The sequence below is a fragment of the Eretmochelys imbricata genome, chromosome 2 (genome assembly GCF_965152235.1).
Source record: "Eretmochelys imbricata isolate rEreImb1 chromosome 2, rEreImb1.hap1, whole genome shotgun sequence".
Taxonomy (NCBI): Eukaryota; Metazoa; Chordata; order Testudines; family Cheloniidae; genus Eretmochelys; species Eretmochelys imbricata.
In genome coordinates this window covers 171,129,472-171,154,352 of record NC_135573.1, presented here as the reverse complement: position 1 = coordinate 171,154,352, position 24,881 = coordinate 171,129,472, and the positions used below count along the sequence as shown (strand labels likewise).

At 40.9% G+C, this 24,881-nt stretch overlaps 1 protein-coding gene across 1 annotated transcript in view; it reads left to right on the top strand.

Annotated features, from left to right (window-relative positions):
• Window positions 1-24,485, top strand: part of RAMP3 (receptor activity modifying protein 3) — a 70,093-nt gene extending 45,608 nt beyond the window's left edge. Inside the window, 2 exon segments of the mRNA XM_077809217.1 lie at window positions 23,173-23,424; window positions 24,443-24,485. Coding sequence (XP_077665343.1) covers window positions 23,173-23,424; window positions 24,443-24,485 — 295 coding nt within the window.
• Window positions 24,486-24,881: the final 396 nt, after the last annotated feature.

Sequence of the window (24,881 nt, the reverse complement as noted above, 5' to 3'; positions counted from 1 at the left end):
TGCCACTTATCTGGATACACGATTTTTGCAGCTTTTAGCATACAGTTTCTCAAAAATTCTCCTTCAGATACTAGTTATGATGACACAGCTATTTCATGGACAGTCAAACAGCTCACTGTAACTGCAACATCACTTGTATGATGAGTATTAATAAGCACTGATTGATTTAAATGATTATGCTAAATTCAGTGCATTTATCTTTGTGTAATTTTCCTGTGTACTTATTGCATTTCTCACCACGGCTTGATTCATCTTGTCTTTGAATGTGGCATTCTTTTACCACAGCTACCTGTGGGCTTTCCATTCACGTCCACACAGAAATACGAAATTCTCCATTTCTCTTGAAACCCAGCACACTCTTGATCTAACTTTCTCTTCTTGGATAAAGACACGGTAGGCACTTGTCACAAGCTGAATGAAAAACTGAAGGAAGGGAAGGGTAGAAGCCAGGGTATCACTGCTTGCTTTCTGTCTGTCTGTCTGTCTGTCTGTCTGTCAGCCACAATAGACATTCATCCTTTGACTTATTTAAAGTTTCCTTTTCTCTGACTTGCTAGGTTGGTATCTGCTTTCCAGCTGCCAGGTGAGTGTTCTTCACTGCCATTTTCCCTCATGTGGATCCATTCAAGCGTCTGCCAGACTTATATCTCTCTAGTGCACCTGAAACACAACTAAGTGATTCTACACCTGTATGTGAGGTTTTGCAGGATTGCTGCACTAGAATCTGGACTACGGGGGTGAGATCTGTAGAGCACACCAGTGTGCTGCACTCTAACTCTTGCATGTGGACCATGCTGGCACGCACTAAATGTTCCTTAATGCACATTGACATGGTCTTGTTTGAAACAGGACTGTATCCGTGCACACTAGCAGGGTCTACATGCGGAAGTTAGAGTGAACCACAGTAGGGCAACTCTACAAATCACACACTCATAGGGTGGAGTCTGGATTCATGTAGACAAGCCAAAAGATCTGACAGCCCTGAGCTAGAGAGAATTAAATAATAGAGACAGAAAAGGCACTTGATGAGTGCCGGAAGTATAAGAAATGGATCTTCATGGAGTTGGATTGCAAGACCCAAGGTGCTCTTGTTAAAGGTCAGTATTAAGGAGGTTGAAGCATCCGCTCAATATTTCTTGGGGCCAGAAAAGAAACATGCAGAGTAGAAGATAACTAGCCATGTGACAGTTGCACCTTTGGAATCAGGGTTAAGTGAACCTGTGAGGATCCAGATGTTAGCACTCAGAGCACTTGGACTTGAACTCTGCAGAGGCACACATCAGTCTGAATCTAGCAGTATCTTGAGGATCTCAGCTTTGCAAGCAGAAGGACTTGAAGAGGATTGAGCTCTTCAGAAACTGACAGCAGCCCTTTGTGAGCTGACTACCAGAGCCTCTCCTGGCACTGGTGGCTTTTCTGCAGAGCTTTATAAGGCATTTTTGGTCTTCTCTGGGATGTCATTTAATGCTGGTCTGCATGAAAAGCAACAAGGAGAGACAGTTGCCTCTCTCCCTTGTCGCCAAGAGGGATAGCTCATTTGTTGCTCCCACCCCACACCCCAAAGAAGGTATCAGAGAGCTGACAAACAGGAAACCCCTATGGCTGCTCTGATTGTAAAAAACTTTCCCCAAAGCCCTAGGAAATAGACTGAGAAAATTTATTAGCTCAGAAGTGCACCTTGATCAGACCTCTTGCATCCCCAACAGGCCTGTTTTGTCTTTTAAACTTCTTCAGGGATATTAATCATTGTTTGAAGCAAAGTGTTTTATCCCTGCCCACAGTAGAAAGCGTTCAAGGGCTAATAGATCTTGTAAGCAGAGTCGGTGCTTTCTAGCTGCTGTCTCTGCAGAGGCTAATTTAATTGGAAAACACTTTTACTATGGATGGTTGGCATTCACTTTTCTCTGGCAGGTGGGGAGAGGACTGGTGTTAGGTTTTGATCCAGGGCTTTTTATGTTAAACCTTGACAGATTTGGTGATGATGCATTATCTGTTCTACATGAAAGTGTATTCAGTGCTTGGCGACTTTTGAAGGTTAGGAGACAGAACAGGCTTCTGCAGTTACTAGGGCTACTTGTAGGACCTCTTTCCGATAATTCTGTTCGAGCTGTTGACAGCTCTAATTCCAGGAGTCTGATCTTCTGTTTCCTTAAAGCAGGTATAACAAAATTGTAGCACATGATAGATTTAAAAAGTGTTAATTGGATCATAGCAGATTCCCTTGCTGCCAGGCTGCAAATTAATTCTGTTCACTGTTTATCAAAGATTTTGTTAGTGATAACATCTGCCCTTCCCAGAGACACCAAAGAGGAACTAGAACATTGTTTCTTAGCGATAATTGTCCCTGAGAAATTTTTCTTTTTCTCACAAACAAGATCCTTTGTTGATCAGTTTACTTACAAAACAGTTTATTTCCAATAATCTTTATAAATTATCTTTGGCATTAAGCACCAGTTTAGCATAGTAGCAGAGACTATGCTCAGATGCTTCAAACCTGAGCTCTGGCAGTTATTCATTTCACTGACACGAGGGGAAAATATTGACATTACACTGTCCCTTTTCTAAGACACCCTGACACTGTGTACTTATACTGTCTATCCAACACCTTCAGGGACCCCTGCGATTGTCCTAGTCATCCATTCCTGGTTGTGGATGTGGATGTAAGTGACATGAGTTATGCTCCATGACAACATTCCTCTCTCTGAGAATCCTTACCTCATCTTCAGGTGGTATTTTCATTCTCCACTGACCAGCAAGCACCCCAAGTTCACTCCTTGGTGTCCTCCATGCTATCAGCTCAGTGATATGCTCTCTTGCTGTATCCTTTTTGCAAAATGTGCTGATAATCTTGATGTGACACAGCAAATCAAGGCAGAATTCAACCCTTATTTTTTTAACATATTCACCATAGAGCACATTCATTCCTTAATTTGTACTTCAGTTTTTGCTGTTTGGTATTGAGTTCCGTAAAGTGTTTTGGGATAGCTCGCATCAAGTACTCCATGCAAGTTAAATGTAGATTGTTATTATTTATTTGTATTATCATAGTTATGAGGAGCCAAGACTCATGGACAGGTCATGTGGTAGGTACTGTACAAACACAGAACAAAAAAGATGGTCCCTGCCTCAAAGAGCGTACAATCAAAGTATAAAACACGAGACAACAGGTAGAGACAGATGGAAGAATATAAGGAAACAATGAGACAATATTGATTAGCATGATACACTCTTGTATGAAAACACTAGCCATCATCTAATAAACTTACAATGGAATTTAGGCCAGAATTCTTTGGATACCTAAGTGCATGCTTAACCTTAAGTACTGACTTCAATAACACTACTCACATGCATAAATTATAACCCATGAGTGCTCGCAGGGTCAGGGCCTTTGCCAGAGCCGGATTTAGGCACAGGCAACTGCCTGGGGCACCGGGTTTGGGTAGTAGGGCAGGTATTCAAAAGTTTAACAAATGGATGGGGCGGCACTGAATATGCTCGTCACCTGGGGCGCCATTTGGTCTAGGGATGGCCCTGGCTTTTGTAGTGAACAAACACACATCTTAAGTTATAGTGTCCTTTGACAACAGATGGTAGCTGTTTTTAACACTTATTTTGTATTATCATGAGCAATTAAAATTTTGTTTTCTGAGAGGTAATACCACAAGACGTCTTTACATTGTCTGAGATGATCAGGTCCCTTGCTGACCTGATTCTGTCACTCCTTTACAGCCCCCAAAACTCTACTTCTTCATAATCCTTCAGTGACTGTGTCTAAATGGCTGCCTAACACTATTCTTAAATATAAAAAGCCACATTGGAAAAAAGGGCACTGGACTGCAAGTGTAAAATACATATGCACAGATAACAGGTAATTGGTATAATACCTGTAAAATATAGTTGGGTGCAATTTGCAAAACAGGCTTGTGTATATAAATACCTGCTTACGTATGTGTAACTGGAAATGTTACTTCTGCAACATAGCCATCTGTTTTTGCATTTAGCCCAGAAGGACAAAGCAAGGCAAACAGGGAAAAATATGACAAGTGTATGAGTTAGTTCATATTTGGGTAGGGTGTCTGAGAAGTCAAAGTCAGCAGCTGCATTGCAATCTTTATGTAGAATGTTTTCCTTTTAGAGATAGCATTCTGTGCAGTTAGCACATTCACAAATTAGCCAGGAAGGAAAACATATATATTGGAACAATAAGAACTCGACATTTAGCCTTCATGCACATTGTTCAGGTTCCCTCAGTTTTGTTATATCTGACCCTGCTGATCAGGAGATGTCGTCAACAAATATGTCAGACCCCTTTTCCTCCTGTTGTTAATTTTCATTTACTTTCAGCTGTGCTGGTATGCAAGAAGCAATGAGACAACAAATGTCCTTGTAACAATGCAACATATTAATACTGGGCAAATGCTGCTAAGGCATTCCTCAGGGTTTCAGTAGTGTTGCTTTGAATACATTTGGAAGAGGATGAGACTGACAAAGCACTGCATCAGCCGTCCTGGTATTGCGGCAGTCCTGCTTACTCAGTCTTCAGAAGAATGAAAATGGAATGAATGAATGACATAAATATTTTACCAATAAGTTGTGGTGACTTCTAGTGACCTCTAGGATCGTAGTAGTGCAGCCAAGTGGAAACTTTCCTCTAGCTCATGTAGTTGTGTTACTGATTCAAACTGCAGTAGGAGCAGACGTCTCAGTCTGAAAAAGGTATCTATCAAATTAAAGAGACTAAGTTTAAAACTGTTCAGTGGGCCATAAATGTGGACTCCTGATATATATTCATTACATATCTTTCACAAAGCTATCCAGCCTTGATCTGAGGACATCAAGAGATGGAGGATCCACCACCTCCCTTGGTAGTTTGTTCCAGCAGTTCACCACCCCCACTGTTAAAAATGTGTGCCTCATTCTCAATTTAAATTTCTCTGGTTTTAATTTCTAGCGATTGGTTCTTGTTATATCTTTCTCCACTAGATTAAAAAGCCCTTCAGTACTTAGTATTTATTCCCTGTGAAGGTATTTATACACTGTAATCAAATCACCCTGATAGTGTGATTTGCTTTATTAATACGTATACCAGTCCTGAAATGAGATGGTCAAACAGCATGCAGGGCTATCCCTTCTTCCAGGAATTTCAGCCCAACAGCAATGCCTAAAGAATAGACTCTAATCAGAACCCAAGGCAGAGAGCAACCTCTCTTGCTGCTCACATAACTCCCTTTCTCCACTGAAGCTGCATCCACACAAATCTTGCATAACCTAAAACTAACACAGCACAACATGTCTTCCCAACAGTCAAAACTTGCTTCTGCACAAAGAAAAAGGAAGTGGAAGACTAGTGCAACGTAGTGATACCTATTTGAAACGTTATATATCGCATGCTCGAACACATCAGCAAAATGTGAATAGTTGGATAAATGTGGTTCCTTTCAAACATGGAAGAACGTATCATCTCACAAGCAAGTTAGGTATTAACTAAAAGACCTACCCTCAATTTATTAAGGAGAGTCATTCCTTTTTGGTACATCAGGCTTCATCCTTTCATATGTAAAGAAGGAGAGAATGTCTCATGACACCACTCCATGGTCACAGGAATGTGATGTGAGAAGCTAGACTTTCCACTCACCACGATAACAGTAACCCTAGAATAGATATCTTTCGTCAGTAATGGTTTTCAAGCCCCAGCTTCCTTTTGTGTGTGCCTGGGAGTGTGTTTCCTGAGCATAAATTGAAAGTTTCCTCCCATTTTTCTGAAGAGGTGATGCACACTGACCGGCCTCCATCTAAATAAAAACATTAATGACCCCACATATACAGGAATCACGAACACTTCCTCAGGTGTGACTGAATTCAGAGGTCTGGTGTATTGTTCATTTGAATTATTTCTTTCCCAGCTCATTTCTTTATTGCAGACCATACATTTTTCCAGACCTCAAAATAAAAAATTTTTTACAAGACGCTGCGGGGGAGGGGAGAAAGAGACTAGATGTGAAAACTGAGTTCTAAATAGTTGTGGCAGGATCACTAATTGTTAAATTCGCTTTATCTGGTTGCCTTTACTGCCTTCTTTTTGATGGATCTAGAAATCATGATTTCAAATCATCAAAATGCCCAAGGATTATTGAATATACATTTATTTTTGTAGGCTTTTCCCATTTTTTTTGACCATGGAAAAAAACAGGTACCATAGAAATTAGAGAGTCATTTCAGCAGAGAGTCTTGGATACTATTTTTCATATAATTATTTACAACTTTCACTGTATAGGATAGGTACATGATGTTTAACCCATGATGCTGTGGGGAGTTTTGGGAGGTCACCAGTCTTCCAGCTGGAGTTGTGCAAAACTTGCAATGAAACACAAAATTCACTCCAGTTTTTCAACCTATTCATTGAGTTTGGGCTGGGTTTTGTGTGAGCCTAGGTTGACTTCTGGTTTGGGGTGAAAAACACATCAAACTTGATAAATTTGCATGGGGTAGGACTAGGAACAAGGCAATCTTTGGTGGTTTCATTTGAGCTTTGTTTCAAGTTTCTGAGTTAGTTCAACTGAGTGTGTGAACCTTCTCAAACCTAAATGAATTTGAACAAACTCTCTTTGGACAGAATCCACCAATCCCCCTTTTCATCTTAACACAAGACAAATACAGAACAGCCTCCTCTATCTCAAACAGCAGGCAATACTGAAAAGTCATGATTTCAGCTTTTATGTAACACACAATTGATAAGGGCTTACAGATGCTTTCTCTTTTAAAATCTTAACCGCTCATGTTGAAAGATAATTTGTCTTACATAATGAGAGAGCTCAGCTGTTGCTGTAATTAAGAATGAATCTGAATAGGTGCAGATTCAAGGTTTAGCTACAATGTTTGGTGGAGTGTGAACCTAATACGATGGTGTTTATAAGCTCTTTAGGACTAGGGTCCTGTCTGCCTCTGTGTTTTGAATCATGCCAAGCACCCTGATGGGGTTAACGCATAAATAATAAATATGCTAGCTGAGTACAGCCTTCATTCTGGGTCTGGGTTCAGGTGGTAGCAGGAGAGAGCCCCAGCCTCAGAAGTGGGCAGCTTATTTTTCCTTCCTGTGTTCTAGGGATGGCTTCTCTTTGTGGCTTGTCCTCTCTTGCCACTCATGCTCTTTGGATGGACATCCAGAGCCTGGCTTAGCTGGACTGGCATCATGAGACAACGATACATGATATTCTGATTTAATTTAGCACATTACAAACGATGGTTCAAATGGGTTCATGTTTTCTTTTGCTCAAATGTGCAGATTCGAGTCTCAGTTGACCATCTTGTTGCATCTGATCACATTGCCAGGGTTGACTCCCGCATACTTAATGGTGACTAATTCTGTTTTAATACATGGGGCATCACTTAGCTACCTAGTCCTGGGGAATGATTTGTCTTTTTTTTTGTGTTTAAGAACCTGGATAGATATATTTCAATCTGTTACTACTTCTTTTATGGCCTGGATTATTCACTGATGCCTCTGGATGAAAAGTTTAGATGAGGCTCTCTAATTTGCCATGGACTCACCATGGGCAACATTTCCCCCCGGTATGTACGGCAGATGTGGCAGGAAGATGACAGGTTTGCAGGGAGTCTTTCACTTTGCCCTCCAGCTCATCCATGCAGAAACAGAACCAAACCTAGATATAGCAGTTCCATGGCCAGCTGACTCCCCTGGAAGATATAGGGCTTGGTTGTTCGGAACTCCCAGTTCCCTGAAAACATTCTGCTTTCTGGCAGCAGGTACTGGGGGAGTGCACAGTTCTGCTTTTTGAAGAGACTGTAAGGAGAGCTGCTGAGTGTACTGCTTCCAGGCCTCTTCTCCTTTCTGCCTGAGCTGTTTGACCCTGCATAGGCAGAATGGCTCAATAAGCCTCACATTGAAAACCACCACTCTGCTCCCACATCCCCATCCAGCTCCAGAGCAATGGTAGAATTTAACCCTAAGTAAGGATACTTTTGAAAGTGCTCAGCTGTATCTGTCAGTGAGGTCTCTGTGCTCTGCTTTGGAGACCTTACTACAACGTGCATATCTGCTTCCACATGAAGAAGAATGTTCTGTTTCGTTCAGAGTTCTGAATGGGCCATAGAATTGGGATAAAGGTGAATTTTTTTCATTCTCATTTTATTGTCTTATTTAAGAGGTGACCCAATAGCAGAAGCAGCCTGACATATTTAACTAGGCTGGGATTTCTTGTGGGAGTTCGACACCTAATTCCCTTAGGCTCTTTTTTTAAAAGCCACCCCCTTACTTAGCCTTAGTGTTGCCTAGTGGATAAAGCACTAGACTGGGACTCAAGAAACATGGATTCTAGTCTGCTGGTTGACCTTGGGCAAATTGCTTCACCTCTCTCTGCCTCAGTTTTTCCATCTGTAAAAAGGAGTAATGATACTGACCTGTTGCTTTGAGATCTATGGATAGTAAGTGCTCTATAAGAGCTAGATATTATTAGTATTTTATTATTTATGTTTTATTTTACTAACATCCAAACATCAGTAATAATATTAACTATTGAAATGGTGCGTATAAAGGTGATGATCTCAAATACCATTCGCGTGCCTTTACATAATATATGTCCCCAGTCTCTGTTTAGGAAGCAATGATTTTGTTTTAACTAAGACGACATTTGAAACTGGGAGTCTTCAAAAGCTATTGAGTCCCCACTGCAGTTTTTATTTATTTCTTCTTCCTTTGGTAATGTCTGGTCTGTCCCACACTGCAAGGATGCTTAGATGTGTGGGTTGTTAAATACAGATTTTTGGTGAAGCAATGCAGAAACTAATCTGAATTCATGCCTTTTATAGCAAAAGTTGTAGGAGATAGGGCTTTCTTTGTTTTCTGTACTTGACAGCCTTACATGTTTTCATGCTTAACCTGTTACCTGTAGCTTGTGCAGCACAGCAGGGGGAGTTGTGAGAAGAGAGATCCTTTGTTGTATGCTTACTTACAACATTGGTAAAGCAATCAGATCCCACAGTGATAAATTGGAGCGGGTTCAGAGAACAGCCACCACAAGAACAATTAAAGGATTAGAAAACGTGCCTTATACTGATTGAGCTCCTTAAATCTATCTATTTAGTTTAACAAAGAGAAGGTTAAGCGATGACTTGACTGCAGTCTCAAGGTACCTACACGGGGAACAAATATTTAGTATTGGGCTCTTCAGTCTAGCAGAGAAAGGAATAACAATCCAATGGCTGGAAGTTGATGCTAGACAAATTCAGACTGGAAGTAAGGCATACGCCCTCAAGAGTGAGTAATTAACCATTGGAACAATTTACAAGGGTCATGGTGGAGTCTCCATCAGTGGCAATTTTTAAATCAAAAGTGAATGTTTTACTAAAGAATATGCTTTATGAATTATTTTTGGGAAATTCTATGACCTGTGCTATAAAGGAGGTCAGATGAGAAAATCACAATGGTCCCTTCTGGCCTTGGAATCTATGAATGACGAGCATAGTATAAAAGAGTTTTTCCAGGTACAGTCAAGTAAAATTCAACTATTTGCCTTGGGTACTTATATAACCCCCAACACTGCAGTATTTGAGTACCACACAGCCTTTAATGGGTTTATGTTCACTATACCCCTTTGGTAGGGGTAGGGAAGTATTATCCCCATTTTACAGAAGGGGAACTGTGGCACAAAGAGATTTGGGGCCAGATTTTCTAAGGTATTTAGGTGACTAAAGATGCAGATAGGCGCCTAATGGGATTTTCTGAAGCACGTAGGTGTCTCTCATAAATTTCAGCGGTAGTTAGGCACCTAGGTGCTTTTGCATCTGCTTATCTACATATTCAGTCCCTAAAATACATTTAAGCATCTGACGTTAAGTGATTTGCCTATTAAGTCTGTGGGGGAACCCACATCACACAGGGAGTCTGTGGTGGAGTCTACATATCCCAATTTTGTCCAGGGAAATAAATTAATAGGCAGAGAGCTGGTGAGATGGTATATGATAAATGTATCACGCAGTCACAGAGTCAGTAGTTTATCACATTTGTACTTTACTACATGGATGTTCCCATCACATTTGTGAGGCTTATGAGTATGCCTACACTATGGAGACTACACAGGCTTAGCTACATTGGCGAAGCTATACCCACATAACCCCATAGTGTAAACGCAATCTCAATGGTAGCTACATTGATGGAAGCATTCTTCCATTGACATAGCTGTGTCCATACGGGTCAAGGATGTGTTTTTTCATACCCCCTCACCAAAGTATTTATGTCAATTTAATGTTTAAGTGTAGCTCAAGCCTTAATGTATGTGCATGTGTGCATATATATAATATGTACATAGGGCTTTGGGATTCTTCAGGCTGAGAGATATTGTATGTGTGTAAGATATATTTTGTTATAAAAGATGGTCCAAAAATAAGTGTCTGTGTCTTAGGCGAATACAGATGAGTGTGCTTCTGGTTCTCTGAGTGAATGATCTACATTCAGGAAGGTTTAGATTTTGGTGGGTAGGCAAGGGGTGACTAGAACAGACAGAAATGGCCTGTACAAGAGTAGTTTGGTGTTTGCATTCAGTTCCCAATAGACAATCACAGAGGCCCTGCCACAATAGCAGCCTCAGCAGAGAGGATAAATTGAATAAGCCATGGAATTTGAACCATCCCTATCCCTAGAAGTGTTACATCAGGGTTAGAGTTGGGGAATAGAAGTGGGCAGTGTGGGGGGCAAGTTTCTAGGGCCACTGCCCATGCTGTTCTGTACATAAATGGGGGACTCCATTATTTAGGGTTGCCAATCATGCAGCTTATGCAAGCATTGTGTGGTACACAATTTAAACAAACAACCCCAACAAACAACCCCCAAGCAATCCATCTGCAGGGGAGCTCCAAGAAAAAGGAACAGAATCGCTGCCATTCTGATTGGCTAACGTATTTTTAATTTAATTTAGTTCTTATTAATCCTCGTCCTTCCCTCTGCCTCTCTCCTTCCCTTCTCAGCCGTCCTCACATTTTCTATGAAATTTTCTGGTCAAGGTTCAGGAATTTGAACTCTTTTTCTATTCTCAAACTTTAGTCTGTTTTAAATGACTCTGCTTTCTTTCAACATTCAGCTGAGTAACATCTCTCCTCTCAGTGCCATATTTTCTGTGCTCTGTTAAATGTTAGTATTACCGTAATAGTGGCCTGTAAAGGACCAGAACAGACTTTGTTAAATAGTACCAAATGCAGTCCTCAAACCTATTTTCAGTCTTACATGTTAAGTTCTTTCTAAATTCAAATAGCGGGGTGGCTGCTGTGTGCCAGAGTATATATGATTACAAATGATCTTGGTTAAAAACAAACAAACAGCGTTAGTATGCCTCAGAACTTTAAATAGGCTTGAAACAGAAATTTAATTGCAATCTCAACTAAGGGTTGACTAGTGGCTGCTCTGTCATCAAAAATGGTGTTTCAGCTGAACTTTCAAAAAGCTGTGGTTTGAAAGTGAACACAGGTGGTCTACAAGCAAATTACGATTTAATTCTGCTGTATTTAAAGCATTGATTCCCGAGAAGTCATGACTTAAAACTAACATCAGACAAACCCTGTCTTTTCCTTATGTTGGCATAGGGCATGTGGAAGCTGAAATGTCTTGTTGCAGGGAAATTTTTATTTACCCTGTTTTAGCAGTGAAAGACATCTATAGTGTTAATGTTTAATCAGCCACACGAGTAACCCATGTTGACACAGTGTGGCTCTTATTTCCCTCTTGTGGCAAGACCACGTATACAGATTTATGAATCTGCAGATGTCTCTAAACTCATGGTTCTGGGCCTTTAGCTCAAGCAGTTCAAGATGCTGATTTTAGATCCAGGTGTCATGGCTCTGGTCCCCACAGATAACTTGACCAGGAGCACTGTTACATAAAGTAACTATAAAGAAATATGTAAAAATATACTGATTCAAGGCACCCACTAGTCAATGAAAGTAGTTTTTCCTCTATAAATTAAGATTCAATTGCCCTGGGAAGCCAGACGATTTTTCTCTGCTTATTTAAATTAAAAATACTTCCTGATCTTTGAAAATATTAATTTTAGGATATATAGAGGTGAACTGGACACAACTACTTGTTCTAGAACTTTCCAAGACAGGATATATATGTCTCCTTGTTTGTTGAAAGATAGCATTGCCAATATTTTAATTTTGAAATAGGTGTAGTTTAGAAGCCTGTCATATCATGGGTAATATATATAATAAATTAGGGAGATATTTGTCTTATCATGGACATTTCTAATACAAATAGTGTGTTCAGTGAACCTCTGTGTATCCTAAAATTAATGTTTTCAAATATCAGGAAGTATTTTTAATTTAAATAAACTAGAAAAAACCCCCATCATCTGGCTTCCCAAGGCCACAGAATCTCAATTTATAGTTTTTTAAAAAAGTCTTCGTTTTCCCCATCAGGTTATAGCATAATTAGGGAGAAGGGTATAAAGCTTTCCAAATTCTTTCATTGACTAGTGTGTGCCTTTAAACAGTATATTTTTATATATATCTCTCTTGATGCATTTTTTCTCCTAAAAACTAATCCCAGATTCTTTTTTATGAAGTAGCTCAACCCACTCCCTTGCTTTGGATTATTTTTGCCCCTGCAGAATTCATGAGAAAGCTTTGTATCTTGTGATAAAGAAATAGTTTGCATAATAATTTAGAAAATAATAGCTTCAAACTAGATCAAGATATTGCCTCTGAAGCTTTTGAGGCAGTGTCATGGAGTCATCGTGCGATGCTCTGGAAATACTCCCTACAAAGCCAGTCAAGTCTCTGGGGGAGTCTCCTCTCTCTGAGCATACTGTTTCCAAGGCAAGAAGCTTACACAGCTTCGACCTTCCTGGGTCTGACCTCAGAGCATTCAGCATCCCCTTCCACACTGTGTGCTTCCCGCAGCGAGACCGCCTGGGCAGGGCTCCTGGGGAAGCCAGAGGACTCTGCCTCCCAACTCCGCAGTCAGATGTGACTCTCAGCCAGCTGGTAAAACAGAAGATTTATTAGTCTACAGGAACATAATGTAGGACAGAATTTGTTACCACAGAAATCAGTGTCTTTCAGCCAAGTCCATCTTCGGGGGAGGGGAGCCCCTGAACCCCAAGCCAGCTGAGCCTGACTTGCTTTCAGCTGCCTGGGCCCTGCCCTGCCTGTTGCTCCTCCTCTGGCCTTTGTCTCACTTCCCAGGCCAAGAGTCACCTGGTCGCATCCCCCTCATGGGTCTCAGGTTATGAAGGGGTGGCTATAGCATCCATGCAGACAGCTGGAGCAACCCCCACAAAGGTCACACATGCTTATTTCCACTACCTAGACATTGGTGCAATACACAGGGAAACGGAGGCACACACAGCATTCATGTCAAACGGTAAGACTCACATAGGCTCACATACAACATAACAAGGGAAAATCCCCACTTCGTCACAGCCAGTCTCGTCATAAAGAAAGGAAGAGGAGTGCACCTGTAGCACTGCAATGTTATAACCCCTGACTTGGCTCCAAGAAACAAAGCAAGCCCTTGATTTGGAAGGCAAGGGGATGGGACTGACTAGCTATGCTTAGCATTCCAGGCCATCACAAGTATTTTTGTACGTTCTTTTCTTTGTACATTTTATTGGAAAGAAATAATGTTACGTCACCAAGGGCTACACTGTGCCATGAAAGTATGGGACTGAGTGGTGGGTGGTATGGAACTGCAGTGCCACAGAGAGGTGGCCTGGGCATAAGTTACTGGAAAGTCCTGGCCACTATTGCTCCTGTATCACTCCTTAGGTTGATGCAGCTTGCTTACTCCTCAGTAGCCATCCAGTTCATCCCTGCCCTAATTTGGAAGGCAAGTGCCAGTCAGGGTGCTAGCCAGGAACAGACCTGTATTCAGGGGAATTCAAGGGTGCAGACGGGGTTTACACACCCACAAAGGGTCCGGCCATAATCTGGCCCCAAAATGACAGATGGCCAAGAGTATATCTATAGTGTAGCACATGCAGAGGTAGCCTTGGTCTACACTTAATTCAATTGACCGAGCTGTGAAAAATTTCTTACCCCAGTGCCCTAGTTAGGTTGATGTAGCCCCCATTGTAGATGCAGCTAGGCCGGAAAAATTCTTCCATTCGCCTAGCCTCTCAGAGAGGTGACTAGCTCCAGCAATGGGAAAAAACCTTCTGTCAATGCATGAAGTGTCTATGGTTCAGCGGCACAACTGCGGCACTGTCGTGGCTGTAATGAAAACATACCTGTAGTGTAAACTCCCAAGCTGCCTGAGCAGTGCGCCTCACCTACAGGAACCATATTTTGTGTGGAAAGGACAGGTCAGTCTTCCATTCCACCTCTGGTGTTCTCTACTACAACTACCAACCAGAGTGCTAATTAGTTACAATTGTGATGTAGACATGTGCCCATAGGTGCTGGAATGAGGACTGCTGGGGGTGCTGCCTAGCTTGAAGTGTCCCTAGCTTGAAGTGAATTCCATTATATACAGGGTTTACAGTTTCGTTGAATGGCTCTCAGCATCCATACTATAAAAATTGTTCCAGCACCCCTGTGTCTACTACTATAGGACCTTACCCGAGACAACCAACTCATTTCACACAGGTCAGTGAATAGCCATATATCTGATGGTAATGACTGGGGCTAGTGGTCTGTCAGCGTAAGTGATAGGAAAAAGAGAGGGAGAGTTCTTCAGGGGAGAAAAAGGCAATTGTAATGAATTTATATAAAAGAAGGTGAATTTATGAGCAGTCTCATTTAAATCAAAATAGCCTTTCTTTCGATAAACTGTTCAGTCACTTTAATAGCCTCTAAAACTTTAAACCACTTAAAACTGGCACACTCTTTTAATAAACATTGTTATTTGCAAGGTATTATCAATCTCCGGGCATCACGGAATTCAATTTTGTACCCAAAGTAACTCAGCCTTGGCAATTCGGCTGGGGATAGAGTGGTGGCGGCTCGTCCAATACATACCGCTTCTCTGCCTCAACTGCAAAGGCAGCAGCTCTGTAGACATGGCTCTTAAGCCAAATAATCTTCTGTGGGCCAGATTCTGATCTTCCTGGCAGGATTGGGGCCCTGCCACATGAAAACACTGAAGGAGGTGTGTAACTTTATTGACCTCAGGAATCCCACTGATGTCAGCGATGCCCAAAGACTGATCAAATGCTGTGATATAAGTATGTACAGCATGATCTATCAAAACAAGACATGCCATTGTGATGGGCTTTAAATGGTCTACAATGTTGAAAGGTTATTAAATGGTTTTTAAACATTTTTTATTAGGCAAAAAGGAACGTTTTGATTCAAATAATACAACCTGTAATTTCCCCTTTTTCATGACCTACTCACTTCTTTTCATATCATTTACCAAGTCACACTGCTAGCCCCAATCATTCATTACCATCTGATGGTGGTGATAACTCTCATGGGACCGTTTGTGCATAACTATGCACATACTTAAGTGTTTGCAGGATTGGGGCCTGCATCTGTTTACACTGATGCAATACCTTTTACTTCTAGTTTATTTACTCCTGATTTTCACCACTGTGTAAGGAGGTGAGAATTAGATCCTGCAATGTGTTTTTTGGAGGGTTTTTTGGGTCAAAAACCTGATAAATCATGGAATCAGTGACCTCCCACAACCACATGACATACCACTGGCCCTAGTAAATATTCTGAATCTCCTCTGACCTAGTCCAAATCTAAACATGTGATCCCTACTTGACAGGTGGTGTTTAATAGTGATAATCACCAGGATACAGCTCAGGCAGGTTTGAATGCAAAATCCAGTGGCTAGTAAATGCTGATGTTTTAATACAATCTCTCTACTGCTAAATTATCTTTTATATCATGATACTTAACTCGTATCAAACATTTTTTTTCATGATTCTACCCTTTGCTGAATACAGGCGCTTCTGTTGTTCAATAGACATTGGGCACTTGGTATCAGAGATGTTGCATAAATGAAGAGCTGCTCTTTATATTTACATATTCCCCTATATCTTTAGGTATCTGACAACAGTTTGGTACTAAATTTTGTATATTAAGATTCTCAGTTAGGTTTAGTCAACCACTTTTCATTCTCTAGCAGTCTGTTCAGGTGTAAATATCTCGAAAGGAGACCAAGTGTATTTTTGGTTTTCAGATCCGAGTGTGTAAATCTGTCATAATGTCATCCGTAATTTAATATAGTAACAGTCAACTATACTGTATGATTGTCTCATTAACCTGCCTGTTTTTCACTTTCATGTTAATTTCCTTCCCTGTGCTTTGTGGAGTTTTATTTTCTTCTGGCTGAATTCTGTGTCCATGATACATAACGGAAGATATGATTCAATTAGGGAAGTACAGTCTAATAATAATACCTCACTTCTTATATAGCACTTTTTAATGTTAGTGCTCAAAGTGCTTTTAAAAGGAGGTCAGTATTATTATCCTTGTTTTACAGATGGGGAAACTGAGGCACAGGCAGGGAAGTGACTTGCCCAAGTTCCTGCAGCAGGTGATCTGGATTTGTGTATGAGGTTGCTCCTTTTGGCCAAAGGGAATCACTTTATCTTTGATGGTATTTAAGTGAAGGAGGGTGAGATGCAGTCAGAAGTTCACTTGGTTAAATGTTCATATGAAAGAAGTAGAGAAACGTTCCACATCTTTACAGTGTCTGCTTTGTCCAATATAGCTGTGGAATTGTAAAACAGAAAATTAAACTTTCCTTGTGTCGTGATGGGGAAACCTAAGGAGATAATGAACTGAAAGGTTGGATCCTTAATTTAAAGTTTATCTAAACTATTCACACCCTTTAATTCTGCAACATTTGGCTAGGAATCACACAAGAAGAAGCTTTCTTGTGAGTTTTTTTGGTATTTCCTGCTTCCACTACAGTGGAAATAACATAAGACCAGCCTTTCTCATGGTACGATATTTATAATTATTATTATTTCAGCACTTCTGGTTCTAGTTCTGGCAGGGATGTGCAAAAATGAAAGAATAAAAATTAAGACTTTTATCTGAATATTGTTTTGAAGGGAAGCTGTTATTTTTTTCAGACTGGTTTAGCAATTCCTATTATTGGGTAAATGGCTTGAAACATGCGAACTTTTTTCTTCTGACAACCACAAGTTTTTTCTTGAAGGCAAGTTGAAAACATTGTGCTAGATATTTGTTATATAGTTGTGTTTCTAATTTGAATTCATTTCTAGTTTGAATTCATGTTAAATGAAAAGGCACACGGTTGGCCAAATTCATTCCTGATGTAATTCCACTGAAGCAGATAGAGTTGCAACAGGGATAAATCTGTACTATGTCACCTGATTACCTGATTTGAAACCCACTTTTAGTTATGTGACTATGTGAGGATGACATTTCTAGGTTGGAGCTGTGTTTTCTGGATGGAGACTCATGTATTTGATTAACATATACTGTTAGTTGAGAGGCATGAAGGGTTTGGATTAATTAAGAAAATTGGTACACAGATGTCAGTGCTGTAACTAGAATTTCAAGCAGCTGTTTTTAGAGGTGCAGGTAGCCATGGTTGGGGTGATTATAGCTCATCCTATTGCCCTCGGGATGTAATGCTTAGTGTGGCCCATGACCAGGACCGGCTCTAGGCACCAGCAAAATAAGCACATGCTTGGGGTGGCACAATTCCAGGGGCGGCATTCTGGTCACCCTTTTTTTTTGCTTGGGCAGTTGCGCTCTCGGAGCTTTGGGTGGCAATTTTTTTGCTTGGGGTGGCAAAAAACCTAGAGCTGGCCCTGCCCATGACTAGGACTCCAAAGTTCTACAAGACTAGTACTACTTATATATAAACTGAAGGTTAGCTGAATGAGGAAGCTTGTCCACTCTGAGGAATACAAAGAAGGGATTTCATTTCTCTGTTAATTTAAGAGTGCTACATGAGAGGCTTCAGAACAACAAAAGAAGAGACTGTCTCTAGAAAATCCATTCCAAGACTTAGAGTAAACCCAGAGAATGCTGGGACAGGACTTTGGGAGTTTATTCATTCTGTAATGTGTGAATACTCAGAGTGGAAATATGATCAATAAGCTCATGGTTTATGTACCTTGCTATCCAATTTCAGAGCCTTGATTTAAAGAACTCTCAGGGAGCTTAGGGCATAACATAACGATGAAGCTAATTGTATATAAGGTAGATTGTGACGTTATGGTGAAAGTTTTCTTAAAATACGTTACTCAGGTAAGGCAGAGCACTTTCTTACGCTTCTTGCAAAGTGTCTGAGGTTCATAGGTGTATAGTCAAACATAGTCACAAATATGGGAAGACTCCACAGAGTTAGCTAACTGCATGCATGCTGCATGTGTGCTAGAATATTATTGGATTTCTCTGCTAGTTTGTTCAGTAGTTCCAACAAACAAATTTGTGGATTTGTCTGATGTGGCTTGACACATAATACTGTACATGACACATCCTCATCTTCTATTCCTTCGCATGGAGGTTCCAGAGAACACTTATCAGGACAAATGAACATTTCTGCACCAGTGAATATAAATTAAACAGTAATCTGAGACTGCATGTATGAATATTCATTAAAATTTCACCACAGGCAAAAAAAATCACTGAAAATTCATGTTTTCACGTCTTTCAAAAAATTAACCATATTGCAGTTGTGATCTGTGTTATTCTTTGTTTTCCGAAAAGCCTCAAGTGCAGAAAAAGAAAAGCTATTTGTGCTCTGAAAACAATATAATTGTTTTGCGAATATGGCAACTGTTTGAGAACTTGCAATTTATTCCAAGGAGGAATTTGGCGATTTTTGTTGCTGTGAAAAGCTGTTTGCTAGCATATATTGGTAATAATTTCAAATGTGACAAAATATGCAGTTTCTCATGAAAGCATACACAAGTATTTAGGTTAATGGAGCATTACTCACAGACACAGTTCTCAGGTAGTTCAGATTTTTCGTTATCTTCAGTCTCACAACTATGTGTTGCAAAAGCAGTTATAATGTAGGTAAAACATTAGTATTTTAAGGCATGAGGTGTTAAGTAAATGTTCTGCAGAATTCTGCTTACGATAACGTGTGTGGGTGTGGATTGGCTTTTAGGGATTCAGTCTTTTGAACACACTATACCAAACCTAATTATTTTTATCTTACTATTTGGGAGAACTTAGCAGCTGTTTAGTTCAATTTCTTTGGACTGTATTAGACTTCAAATACAAAAGCAGTGGGTCAATTTTTGCTGAAATCAGCCAACACTAGTGGAAAAAGTCCTACAGAACTTATAAAAGAATGATAACTTTTCTATAGAATTTGTAAGCCATCCTGTAGAATTTGATGGTAGGAATATAGTACTTAGATTTATAGAATAATTTATATTCACTATACATACCCATTCCTGCACACCTCCATTATTATTAAGTACCATTGTCTATTAGGAAGCAGTGCATAGCCCAATGGATACGGCTTGGGGCCCCGGTCCTTCTAGGTATTTAGCCACCTTTCTACCTTATTAAGAACCTAAATCCTCCGTTAAGTTGCCATTGACATTTTTAAAACCATCTCTCAGCTGCTGCCTAATTCCATAGGTGCCTAAGTCCCCAAGGTGCCTAAATTTAACCTTGTTGGCATTTGTAAAGCCACCTAAGTGCTGTGATTGCCTTGCTGCTAACAAGCAATTCAGAGCCTTTTCTCAAGCCAAAGCCCTGGAAGCCCCAAAGTGGAGTCTCAGACTAGGCGGGGGAACAATAGTCCTGCTAACGGGACCTGATCCCATAGGTGGGCTCTACAACTGCCTAAGCCTGATACCTGTCAGACTTCATGGCAGGAGGGAGGAATGCAGGTCATCAATATGTGGGGCATGAGGAGCACAGCTCCTGCACAGAATACACATGGGAGCACAGGGAAACATAGGGCCAGAGTCAGAGAGCAAGAGACATGGTTTTGGCTGCTTGGACATAGGCTAACTAAGCAGCTGACCTGGCTTAGGCACCCAGCTCCATGAGAGGGTTTGTGGCTGAAGATCCCAAGCAGAGAGAAGCACCTATCTCTGGTTCATCAGCCTGGCACACTAGGCTGGCCCCTTAGGGTATGTCTACGCTGCGTCCAGCCCAGAGTGACGGGCTTGGGTTAGCGGGGCTCACGCTAGTGCTCTAAAAACTGCTGGGTAGACAGCACTTTGGAGTTGCAGCTCAGGCTGGAGCTCGGGCTCCAGGGCCAATCACTGTCCCCAGTCTGCAGAGCTTGATCTACACCACAATTCTTAGAGCTCCAAAATGCTGTGTGGACATACGCTTTGGCACCCAAGCCCCTCTCTTCACCCCATTCCTCTCCTTGCTCTTTCAGTCCCTGCTATCTGCGGTGGCTCACAGCTCAGCTTGCTGGCTTCAAAGGCTGCCTTCCTTATGTGCCTAACTCTCCCCATGCATTGTCTGTACAGCCTGGGCCTAACTCAGGGCTGATGATTCCACTAGGCGGTGGGGCACTGAGTGGAGCATCACCTCAGTACTTTTAAGGACCTGAGACCATGCTTCTATTCCTGGCTCTGTTACTGGCCTGCTGGGTGGCCTCAGGCAAGTCACTTAACCTCACGGTGCCTCAACTTCCTCATTTGTAAAATGGGGATAATGATCCTGTCCTCTTTTAAGTGCTTTTAGATATAAGCACTATACAAAATTATTATTATGATCTCCAGGATTTTGGAGTAATTTCTCTAGAAGCATCCTTACTATCCGTGGATATCTATTTCATTTCTGTAGTATACTAAATTTCTATAGAATCCTATTGGTTTCATCCCTATTCAATTATCTACAATTTTCCATTAGGGATTCTATTGTTCAGAAGGTGCACTGAAGCGTAGTCAGACAGGGGAAGCAACTGAGTTGTTGTATTCTTCTAGTCCTTTGGGATTGTCTCTTCCATATACAGCTAATCCTCTTTAGATTCTAATTTAGTCTAGGACATAAAGGATGGAAGCTACTGGAATGTTTGAAGAAGGTTACTATTAAAATAATTAGAGGATATTATTTGTCTTTTATTTTTAACTTCTTTACTGTTAGTTCCCTGCTGCTCTCAACCATCACAAAAGCTTCCTTTTTTCTTCTTAAAATGGTTGTATACTCTACTCAGCGGTTCTCAAACTTCATTGCACCATGACCCCCTTCCGACAACAAAAATTACTACATGATCCTGGTCGAGCCCTGCTGCTTTGTGTGTGTGTGTGTGGGGGGGGAAGGGGCGGGGGGCAGAGCCCTGCTGCCCCAGACTCAAGCCCTCAGGCTTCGACTAGCCCCGGTCCGCAACGAGTCTAATTCTGGCCCTGTCAACCCCATTAAAATGGGGTTGTGACCCACTTTGGTGTCCCAACCCACAGTTTGAGAACCACTGCCTACACTCTCATGCTAGTGGTGATGTGCCATGGCATCTGGGTGTGGTCTTACACTGGCCCTTAAATGACCTGGTGTTTGCATAGGAAGCTACAGGCAGTGATTTAGAAACTGTGCCAGCCCCAGTAGGAAGGGGAAGGGGTAGGGACTTTGCCTTGTGCCTTTTTACAAAGCTGCTGTTTGCTCCTATGCACATGACGTTAAGAAGGTAGCCATAGACCTTATCCATGTAGTGTTCTGCCCCTACATGGCAATGTCAATCCTTATACAATGGAGTACAATCCTTGACCCCAATGCTGAGTGGTTCACCTCCACTACTGCACAACCCGGGACTGAGTCACCATCAGTTCCCAGGGGCGTTATTTTCCTATTGCAGGAAATGTGTCATTCAAAGGCAATTACTGTACTCATGTACTGGGTGGAGGCAGGGGCTCACCGACAATAGTGCAGCATGCTGTCCCTGAAGGCATCAGGTAGTCTCTCATTCCCTTTGAAATAGTTCTACTAAGTCACACATCATTGAAGGGAACATTGCAAAGTACAACAGACAATAATTCCTTCCTTCCCCTCTCTATATGCTGTCCAGACACAATTCAACTTCTTAATTTCCTCTTACCTCTGGCCACGCTACCCCTTTTCAAATCACGTTGGCTCACGATCCCATCACAACAATCTTTCCAAATATTCAATTTAGTGTTTCCTTGCTCTTAGCATAGCCTGGACTCATAAATACAAACTTTGGTTACTATTGAACATTATGTGTATCTTTTTGTATGCTTTACAGTGCTGAAATTAAGTGCTCTGTGCTACTGGGTGTAGCAGATCTCTCTTAAGGGTGTAGACAGGCATTAGAGTCTAACTCTGATGCGGGACAGGTTAAGATTAAAAAAAAAAGAATGCTTTATTTAATTGTTATTTGCCCATTTTCTGATTATTGCATCCATGCACAGCAGGACTGAAATTATTATTCAGCGGTTCATGATCTCATGCTGGGACTGCACTTGGCCTCAGCCTCCTGCCCAACAACAGACGATGCACGAATTATTTATAATTCACTCACAGTTTGTTGCAGTTGCCACATTAGATTTTTATGGGTATTGTTGATGCCTCTGCCAAGGGAACTGCATTCTAATTTTACATCAGTTAGAATGAGAGGATGAACTACAGGCCACATTAAAATCACTGGGAGCTTTGCCATTGGCTCCAGTGGAGCCAGGATTTTATTCAGCCTGTTTTAGAAGCCTGACCAGAGGACTAGGAGTTAGGAATAGAGTATTCTCAACTCTGCCTCTGACTCATTGTGGCAAGGTGCATGTGGTCTCTCTGATATCCTGGGAACAACGTGGCTACTGCATCTGACTCACTGTGTCATCTCTGGCAAGTCTCACACTGCTTGCTTTTCCAAGGTGCTGAACACCCAGAGATTCAATTTATTTCCTTCAGCAGAAATATCTACACTGTAGGTACAACCATATACATTAGACGTGATAACCGTTGTCAATTCTACTAAAACCCATATAAATCAAATGAAAAACACCATGAGGTTGAACAGATTGGCAGACAAAGATCCTATACAAAGGCAATGTCAAAAACACTTTATTGCAAATGCCAATATGTTGTCCAAAATTACTATTTGATAAACCATGTTTTAGAACAAAAAAACCTGGAATTCCAAAAGGTTTTTTAATCTGGTGAGAAAACCAGGGAGAAGATCTATTTACAGCCCATCTGAAATATCTAAAAAAACCCCCAAATTACAGCAGACTAATTTTTTTTGAAGAGAAACAAAATAATTTTTTATTCAGACTTATTTCGATTTTCTTCTCTCTCTAGGTATTACGACAACTTCAGCCTCTGCACAGAACGGGAAGCCAGCGCCGCGAGATGCTTTTGGCCAAACCGACTCGCACAGGGCTTCATCATTGGAATTCATAAACAGTTCTTTTCAAACTGTACATCAGAAAAAGTCCCCTGGGAAGATCCACCGGATGAAATTCTCATAACTCTGATCTTAATCCCAGTATTGCTGATGGTTGCCATGACATCTCTAGTAGTTTGGTGCAGTAAGAGAAGTGACATTCTAGTGTAAGACATGCCTCCTGGCTTTTCTCATCCCATGCCTCTCTCTCTCTCTCTCTCTCTCTCTCTCTTTTTTTTGCATAAAGAAAAGAAGAATCAGAAATATCAGATCTGCAGTGTTCTAACCTGTCAGGTACTACGGGAGGAAACTATCCTGTATTCAGAAAAGTGTTCTGCCTCTACCGAAAGTCAGTGCTTCTGTACTGCAGGTTTTCAATGTTGCTTATGCAAAGACACTTTCCAACCCCTCAAAACTGATAATCACAGCTAATGTGTAATGGAATTCACATTTAATTCTGGATAATGGGAGACTTATGATGGCAAGTGAATCTGCTAACTTCAGCAGAGGTAAAGTTTCTTACCCAAAGTTAAAGCTTGTGAATAAGCTTAGTTTTCCAGTATGTGTGTGTGTATATACACAACGAGTGATTAATTTGTAATATTGACAATGGGGATCTTTTGAAATTTTTTTTGCTGGACACTTTAGGTTTTCATTTGTGAACCTTGTGACTCGAATGGAAGTTCGTCACCAAAGGAACTTAACATGGATGTTGCTGAGGGACACTCTTGGTGGTGAATAAAAACCACACACTATCCAGGACTGGAAGTATTGTCTTGGTAAGAAACAATTCATATGGCCAGTGGATTATCCTTATGGAGAAGAGACTGTGCTAGGTTAAGTAGTTTTTAAAATGTCCTTAAAGATGACTTCTTAGAGCTTGCTGACTTGAGAACACACTCCAGGAAGGATGCAGGCTTTTCCCCAGAGGTGGAAAATGAGAGGAAATGGGTTGACCGTGAATTTACCAAGGGCTGGTGAAGGAACTGTCATATGCCAGACCCATCATTTTATTTTTTTAATTATTATTCTTACGTTGATGAGTGTATTCACTATGTGCTCCTTATTTTCACTTCACTCTGAATCTTTTGTGCAAGTGATGTCTTGTAAATAAAAATAGATAAGAAGCTATGTTAATTGAGGTGCCTTTCAGTGTTTGAATACTTCATTTTTCATCACTTACAGAATGTGGAAGCTTATGTTGTTAACAGCAAGGCAGTTTGAATGATGCTTGGAATTGACAGAGGGCAGAGAAATGGAAATGGATTCCATTCAACAAGTCTATATTCATAATATTCCTCTGTAATGAAATATTTAGATACAGAAGGCTCCAAATAAAATAACTTTAGATCCTATGGTAAACTTTTCTTGTCTGTCACATGAAGTGTCCTCCCAGCCAAATATTTCATTTTTACAAGTGTTCAAGATCTTTTGCTCATGAATATACATTTTCATACCTCACACACTTAAATAAAGTACAGCTAGCTGTGTCTTCCACATGTATTAGTTAGATAGTCTTCTTTAAGATTTTGATCTAATGGTTGGGATGCGGGTCCATGTGAACAAAGTGTTGCTGGGTCTCAACACAGAAGTGCTCCCTATATGAAAATTGCATATATGTGGA